The 9,576-nt window shown below is 44.6% G+C and overlaps 1 protein-coding gene across 1 annotated transcript; it reads left to right on the top strand.

The window, feature by feature from the left end:
- Window positions 1-704: 704 nt before the first annotated feature.
- Window positions 705-5,089, top strand: LOC137673401 (serine-rich adhesin for platelets-like). Its single transcript, XM_068418155.1, has 2 exons — window positions 705-718; window positions 1,825-5,089. Exons 1-2 carry the CDS (start codon window positions 705-707, stop codon window positions 5,087-5,089), a joined length of 3,279 nt encoding a protein of 1,092 aa, XP_068274256.1.
- Window positions 5,090-9,576: the final 4,487 nt, after the last annotated feature.

Genomic DNA, 9,576 nt, shown 5'->3' with positions numbered 1-9,576 from the left:
CCCTAACCCTAACCCTAACCCTAACCCCAACCCTAACCCTAACCCTAACCCTAACCCTAACCCTAACCCTAACCCCTAACCCTAACCCTAACCCTAACCCTAACCCTAACCCTAACCCTAACCCTAACCCTAACCCTAACCCTAACCCCTAACCCTAACCCTAACCCTAACCCTAACCCTAACCCTAACCCTAACCCTAACCCTAACCCTAACCCCTAACCCTAACCCTAACCCTAACCCTAACCCTAACCCTAACCCTAACCCTAACCCTAACCCTAATGACCCTAACCCTAACCCTAACCCTAACCCTAACCCTAACCCTAACCCTAACCCTAATTCAAGATGGCATACTTCCGGTTTGACACGTTGGCAAGATGGCCGACTTCCGGACATGCGCGGTAAAAAAGAAAGCAAAAAAATAAAAAAATAATATTTTCAAAATGGCCGACTTCCGGACATGCGCGGTAAAAAAGAAAGCAAAAAAATAGAAAAATAATATTTTCAAAATGGCCGACTTCCGGACATGCGCGGTAAAAAAGAAAGCAAAAAAATAAAAAAATAATATTTTCAAAATGGCCGACTTCCGGACATGCGCGGTAAAAAAGAAAGCAAAAAAATAAAAAAATAATATTTTCAAAATGGCCGACTTCCGGACATGCGCGGTAAAAAAGAAAGCAAAAAAATAAAAAAATAATATTTTCAAAATGGCCGACTTCCGGTGAGTGGGTGGGACTTGGGGATCATAGAGATGTGCTGCATTAGTCTCTATGGTGTGTGGACCTCCCAGTTTTTTTTTTTTTTTGGTTGTGTTTTTTTTAACCCTTTGTTAATGGGTTTGTTTTTTTGAGTTTGTTTTTTTAACCATTTGTTGTCAGGTGGTTTTTAGGGGAAGGGGTTTGTTTTTTGAGTTTGTTTTTTTTAACCATTTGTTGTCAGGTGGTTTTTAAGTTTTTTCTGGTTTTGTTTTTTTTTATGGGGTGTTTGTGAGTGTGTTGTTGATATGTATGTTGGGTATTAATTACTGGTGTGTGTGGTAATGTGTTGTCATGTTCATTTGCATAATGAGTGATTTGCATAATTATGAGTGTTTTTTCATTGGGTGGGTGTGGTTGTGTAGTAAGTGGTGGTGGTCTTTGTGGAATGTGTGGGTGGGGTGTGTGTATGTGGTTTGTGTTTGAGTAATTATTTAGTTTTTTATGTGTAGTTAATTAGTGCATAATTAATTAATTGATTTGTGTAGTGGGTGTGTATTATTGCAATTTGTGAATGTGTGTAATTGTGTGTGTGGTGGTGATTAGTTGTAAGTGTGTAATTGTTATGTGGGGTGTGAAAAAAAATTTTGCATCTAATTTGCATAATTAATTGGTTGATTTGCATAATTGAGTCATTAGTAGTTTAATTGGGAGTAGTAATTGGGGTGATTAGTTGTTGTATTGTAGGTGTATTGTTAATTAGAGTACTAGTCAGGTGTGAGTGGAGTGTAAATAGTGTGTATAGGGAGTGTGTAATGTCTATGTATTGTATAAGAAAAAATTAAAAATAATAAGTCTGGTGCAGCAGTAGGGGTTTGCTTGCTCCCTGGGAGTAAAATTATTTTTTTTTTAATTTTTTTTTTTATTTTACTCCCAGGGAGTCTTTGCAAGGCTGCTAATTTTTTAATTACTAATTAATTAAAAATTTGTAATTTGATTTAAAATTTAAAAATTAAATTTTTAATGTATTGCCAATTTGAATTGAATTTTTAAATTGAAAATATTATATAAAATGGAGTTTTAAAACACCTACACTAAGAAAATAAAACACAGACTTAAACCTAACACCAAGAAGAAAGGAAGAATATTCTAAGTCCTACACCGAGAACAACACAACGTCTAAGACCTACACCGAGAACAACACAACGTCTAAGTCCTACACCACCAACACAACGTCTAAGACCTACACCGAGAACAACACAACCTCTAAGTCCTACACTGAGAACAACACAACGTCTAAGTCCTACACCACCAACACAACGTCTAAGACCTACAGCAAGAACAACACCTCTAAGACCTACACCAAAACCTACACCGCCAACACCACCTCTAAGACCTACACCACCAACACAACGTCTAAGACCTACACCGAGAACAACACAACGTCTAAGACCTACACCAAGAACAACACAACGTCTAAGTCCTACACCGAGAACAACACAACGTCTAAGTCCTACACCGAGAACAACACAACGTCTAAGACCTACACCGAGAACAACACAACGTCTAACTCCTACACCACCCACACAACATCTAAGTCCTACACCGAGAACAACACAACGTCTAAGTCCTACACCGAGAACAACACAACGTCTAAGACCTACACCACCAACACAACGTCTAAGTCCTACACCGAGAACAACACGTCTAAGTCCTACACCACCAACACAACGTCTAAGTCCTACACCGAGAACAACACAACCTCTAAGACCTCCACCAAGAACAACACAACGTCTAAGACCTACACCGAGAACAACACAACGTCTAAGTCCTACACCACCAACACAACCTCTAAGACCTACACCGAGAACAACACAACGTCTAAGACCTACACCGAGAACAACACAACGTCTAAGTCCTACACCACCAACACAACGTCTAAGACCTACACCGAGAACAACACAACCTCTAAGTCCTACACTGAGAACAACACAACGTCTAAGTCCTACACCACCAACACCACCTCTAAGACCTACAGCAAGAACAACACCTCTAAGTCCTACACCAAAACCTACACCGCCAACACCACCTCTAAGACCTACACCACCAACACCACCTCTAAGACCTACACCGAGAACAACACAACGTCTAAGACCTACACCAAGAACAACACAACGTCTAAGTCCTACACCGAGAACAACACAACGTCTAAGACCTACACCGAGAACAACACAACGTCTAACTCCTACACCACCCACACAACATCTAAGTCCTACACCGAGAACAACACAACGTCTAAGTCCTACACCGAGAACAACACAACGTCTAAGACCTACACCGAGAACAACACAACGTCTAACTCCTACACCACCCACACAACATCTAAGTCCTACACCGAGAACAACACAACGTCTAAGTCCTACACCGAGAACAACACAACGTCTAAGACCTACACCACCAACACAACGTCTAAGTCCTACACCGAGAACAACACGTCTAAGTCCTACACCACCAACACAACGTCTAAGTCCTACACCGAGAACAACACAACCTCTAAGACCTCCACCAAGAACAACACAACGTCTAAGACCTACACCGAGAACAACACAACGTCTAAGTCCTACACCACCAACACAACATCTAAGACCTACACCGAGAACAACACAACGTCTAAGACCTACACCGAGAACAACACAACGTCTAACTCCTACACCACCAACACAACGTCTAAGACCTACACCGAGAACAACACAACCTCTAAGTCCTACACTGAGAACAACACAACGTCTAAGTCCTACACCACCAACACAACGTCTAAGACCTACACCAAGAACAACACGTCTAAGTCCTACACCACCCACACAACATCTAAGACCTACACCGAGAACAACACAACGTCTAAGACCTACACCACCAACACAACGTCTAAGACCTACACCGAGAACAACACAACGTCTAAGACCTACACCAAGAACAACACAACGTCTAAGTCCTACACCGAGAACAACACAACGTCTAAGACCTACACCGAGAACAACACAACGTCTAACTCCTACACCACCCACACAACATCTAAGTCCTACACCGAGAACAACACAACGTCTAAGTCCTACACCGAGAACAACACAACGTCTAAGACCTACACCACCAACACAACGTCTAAGTCCTACACCGAGAACAACACGTCTAAGTCCTACACCACCAACACAACGTCTAAGTCCTACACCGAGAACAACACAACCTCTAAGACCTCCACCAAGAACAACACAACGTCTAAGACCTACACCGAGAACAACACAACGTCTAAGTCCTACACCACCAACACAACATCTAAGACCTACACCGAGAACAACACAACGTCTAAGACCTACACCAAGAACAACACAACGTCTAACTCCTACACCACCAACACAACGTCTAAGACCTACACCGAGAACAACACAACCTCTAAGACCTACACCAAGAACAACACAACGTCTAAGACCTACACCGAGAACAACACAACATCTAAGACCTACACCGAGAACAACACAACCTCTAACTCCTACACCACCAACACAACGTCTAAGACCTACACCGAGAACAACACAACGTCTAAGTCCTACACCGAGAACAACACAACGTCTAAGTCCTACACCACCAACACAACGTCTAAGTCCTACACCACCAACACAACGTCTAAGTCCTACACCGAGAACAACACAACGTCTAACTCCTACACCGAGAACAACACAACCTCTAACTCCTACACCACCAACACAACGTCTAAGACCTACACCGAGAACAACACAACGTCTAAGTCCTACACCGAGAACAACACAACGTCTAAGTCCTACACCACCAACACAACGTCTAAGTCCTACACCACCAACACAACGTCTAAGTCCTACACCGAGAACAACACAACGTCTAAGACCTACACCGAGAACAACACAACCTCTAAGTCCTACACCACCAACACAACCTCTAAGTCCTACACCGAGAACAACACAACGTCTAAGTCCTACACCACCAACACAACGTCTAACTCCTACACCACCAACACAACGTCTAAGACCTACACCGAGAACAACACAACGTCTAAGTCCTACACCACCAACACAACGTCTAAGTCCTACACCACCAACACAACGTCTAACTCCTACACCGAGAACAACACAACGTCTAAGTCCTACACCACCAACAAAACCTCTAAGACCTACACTGAGAACAACACAACGTCTAAGTCCTACATCAAGACCTACACCACCAACACAACGTCTAAGACCTACACCACCAACAGAAAAAGGAATCTAAGACCTAGAGCAAAGAGAAAAATTTCAAAGACAGACATCAAGGAGAAAAAGAATAGTCAAAGCCCATCACCAAACAGGTATCTAACTCAGACAACTAATTAAGACAAACCAACAACAAAACACACAGGAGACAATAAAGCACAAACACATCTTTATTCATTCTGATTTTATTAAATTTTATTTTTTATTCTTTATTTATTTAACACAACCTCTGAAGTTCAGTAACAGTCAGTTTAACTACAACATTTAGCTCATACAACATTTATTATACATAGAGCTTTGTACATTCATTGGCAATTTCAGTCACAATGGTGATTCCAATTAGGATACCGGCGCTGCTGGATTTTTACAATCATTTTCTCTTAATATGGATTTACATTGGTCCATTACAAACTTCAGTGACACATCTAATATTTACATTTCCATTCGACATTGCACTGGTACTACAATGCTAACAAAAATTACTTACAGCCTTGGGAATCTGAGAACTCAGTTTATTCACTTTACACTCTTTATTTTTACAAATACATTTACATTCTAAACATTCAGCACTCACTCAGCTAGCTCCCTAACACCACCCGCCTGCGGCGCTCCTCGGGAATGCGATTCCCGGGGGCCTCCAATGTCAACCTGCCTGACAAAACCCCGGCCCGGCCTGACCTGCGACCAAACATAGGCGATGAACATCGCCTCGCAGAGCGGCCGGGACCGGGGAAAAAAAAACCCGGCCGGGGGAGAAAAAAAAAATCCCCCAGCCGGGGTTTTTTTATTCTAATTATTTTTGTGTGTGTCAATGCCTGAAAAAGAAAACATTATTATACAACCTGCATATTAACAAACCCACCCAAGATTCACGCAAGACTAAACCCATTCAAAACACACCACTCACTCAGCTAGCTCCCTAACAACCCCGCCTGCGGCGCGCCTCGGGAATGCGATTCCCGGGGGCCTCAAAAGTCACCCTGCCTGCCAAAACCCCGGCCCGGCCTGACCTGCGCCCAAACATAGGCGATGAACATCGCCTCGCAGAGCGGCCGGGACCGGGGGAAAAAAAAACCCGGCCGAGGGAGAAAAAAAAATCCCCCGGCCAGGGTTTTTTTATTATGATTATTTTTTTTTTTCTCATTGCCTGAAAAAGAAAACATTATTATACAACCTACAAAGACTTAAAAGACCCCCACGCCTGATACTTACTAGGTTAAACCCATTCAAAACACACCACTCGCTCGGCTACCTCGCTTACAACCCCTCGCTCCGACCTCATCCGGTCTGGCACCCGCCTGCCGCTACGCCGTCGCCTCCTACGAGACAAAACATAAGATTGTTTTACTTTGCTGTGCTCCATGTTAAGTGGCAGTAGATACAAATACAGCATGCTGCGTTACAAGACAAAACGCAGAGTGGGACCGTACAAAACCAGATGGTCTCACATGACAGCGATTACAAGTACAGAGTTAAACAATACCATACCAATACAGAGCAAAACTATAAAACTACACAATGCAAAACAATCTCATATGGCAGCACATACAAGTCTAGAGCTACGTACTAAAAGACATCGCCTTACGGAAAGCGACGCGACGTACGGCAAATACGGAGCGGTACGACGCGAGACGGCCTAATACCGAGCTACGTGACGCAAAATGGACTCGACGAGAGCTTAATACAAATACGGTGCGGTACGATGCCGTACAGAGTCTAACGGCAGTCATTACAAATACTGAGCAATAAAAGGCAAGAAACGGCCAAAGCCAGAGCAATATAACAAAATAAACACAGACAAACAGCATCCGATACAAGTACAGAGCAATACAATGGTCTACATTTGGTGCAACACCAGGCATCGCAAATAGAGAGCGATACAAGGCAATACAGTGTCAAACAGCAACGCGCACAAATACGGAGCGATACGACGCTATACCGTCACGTACAAAGCTATATGCCACGATACGTGGCCTCGAATGGCACTTAATACAAACGCAGAGCTATACGAGGCCAAAGAGTCTTAAGGGCAGTCAATACAAACACAGAGCGATGTCGTGCGGACGCTGCCAAATACGGAGCTATGCCGTGCGAGACAGAGCCTCCGATGGCAGCGTATACAAATACAAAGCCTTAGGACACAAGACAGTCACATACATGTCTATATGACACAATACAGGGCCTCGAACGGCAGTTATCAAATACGGCGCAAATTCTATACGAAACGCGGCCGGACGCCGAGCGACTCGACACGGTACGGTCTCAAAAGGCAGTAAACAATATACACAGCAATAGCTAAAAAAAAAAACCCAACATGGGGCCAAACCATGCTATATAAAAATCAAACACAGAGCTATACAAACCCAAAGCCTTACAGAAGCAATTGATACTCTGCAAGCTATAATTCTGCACAATACAGAGCCAAACCATGCAACACAACTTCAAATACAGAACAATACAAGACAAAACACAACATGGAGCACAGCAAAGCTAAACAATCTTAAGTGGCGGTCAATACAAATACAGCACGCTGCCTTACAAGGCAAAACACCGTGTTGGACTGTACTAAGCGAGATGGTCGCAAGTGACAGCGATTACACATACAGAGCTAAACAATACAATACCAATACAGAGCAAAACAATACAAATACAGATCGATTCGATACAAAACAAAACACGGCGCTGCGAAGCGAGACGGTCTCCCGTGGCAGACGATACGAACGCCGTCGCGAGGCGGACGTTCTCTCGAGGCGGACGATACCGTCGCGTCGGACGAAACGTGACGTGTCACCGTACCTCTCGATTCCGTCTCCTGTGGCGCTCGATACAAATGCAAAACTATACAATACAAAATCGTTCCGGGCCCATATAGACCCTATCCACCGCTCACCCCCGCATCCACCGAGCGGCTTACCTTGTCTTAGAAGGCAATCTGGTTTCTCAAGCACAACTTGCCATTGGTAAATCGCTGCTGGTTTTCCCTAATTGGGTGCTTCATTTGTCACCTTAGAGCCCCCAGGACGATTCATTCAACAACTTTCATGGTGACGGAAAGGTTCCCATAGTGACTTCAGGTTCCATGAAGTCTCTGGGAACCTCCTTTAAGCCATTCATGCACATAGGGGTGACATTAGTCTTCTTCCAGTCTTCTGCAATGTTCCTGGATCTCCAAGACTTCTCAGATATTATGGAGAGCCACCTCATGACCACCTTCTTATGGTGCTCCACGTGCCTCCCCTGTCACTCTTTGGTGGGTGGTCCCTTCGTCTGCACCTCAAAAAAAACAATAAACCCACACAAGTCAACCAGATGCACAGCAATACGTATACAATTCCAGAGGATAGTCATCCATTTAAAAATACCATCTAGAACCCAACTACAGCCTGCCATTAAAAAATAAAACCTTTAATGGCTACACAAAGAAACCTTAACACCTTAGAGACTCAGCCTGCTTTCATACCCCTCACCAGCCCCTCCCACACAGCTCCTATCATCCCCATAACACTAGCAAAACAGTTACCCTCACAACTTCTAAATGGCTATTTAACCCAAGATGCCTGTACAACATTTACCCCAACATGGAAGGCATATCCACATATTAACCATAGACACTTATCACTATTCCACCTACCCCTGACTCTACACCCCCAGGCAGGGCAGCTCCGAGCCACACACACACACACCCCCCCAATGCTACACCGAATGCTACAAATGACACACCTCAAAGATGAAAGAAAACACTCTGCAAGAAGCATGATGCCCAAAAAGACACCACCATCGCTCGAGACCGCCTGCGGCACCGTGACGGGGACGTGAGAAGGCCCTATGGCCACGCCAAAAAGACCGCAAAACATCATGGCTTGTGACAAGAAGTGACTCTCAAAACAGAGAGGATGTACACGCAAGAAGCCTGGCTTCAAGACCTCACCACATAAGCGTGCGGGGAAGAAAGCCCGGTCCGTCCAAAAGGACGCCCGGAAAGATGACGCAATTGTGCGGCAGGGAATGACGCCGCGGAAGAGGACCGTCCGGAAACTTGCAAGGTGGAAGACCTAACCACGCTTTAAGCTTGTTACACAAGAAAAGAAGCTCCTGATGGCCACTGTACTCATGAGTACAGGTGATCAAGACTCTAGGGATGGCAGCCAAGGCTGCCTCCTCGATGGTGTCCTCCTTGAGCACAGACAAGACATCAAGACCCAACAAAGGTCTAAGACACAGAACATGCCACACAAACTACACAACAAATAGACACAGGCTGGAACTGCCCTGCCTGGCACACACTACCATTGTGCTGAGAAGTAACCTGCTCTCTTTACCTGCCCGAAGGGAATGGGTCCTGAACAACCCTCTCCCTTACACTAGCTTTAAAGCCCACTCCCTGTAACGGCCAACTTCATCACCTCCTCCCAGTCCCTCTCCAGCCCTGGTCCCCCAACTTAGCTTTCAGAGGGCAGGGGGCTTCCATCCATCCTCTGCAAATCCACATTGGCTAACCAGGTCATTTCTGCTGTCACCAGGTTCCTCAACATCATCTGCAAAAAAAAAAAATACACAACAGCATCAGCTGGAAGCATCACATAGGCCAATACCATCCTGTTCTACAG

This window comes from Nyctibius grandis, chromosome 25, assembly GCF_013368605.1.
Source record: "Nyctibius grandis isolate bNycGra1 chromosome 25, bNycGra1.pri, whole genome shotgun sequence".
In the NCBI taxonomy this organism is placed as follows: domain Eukaryota; kingdom Metazoa; phylum Chordata; class Aves; order Nyctibiiformes; family Nyctibiidae; genus Nyctibius; species Nyctibius grandis.
Note: the sequence above shows the minus strand (reverse complement) of the source record. Positions and strands in the feature narration are given on the sequence as shown.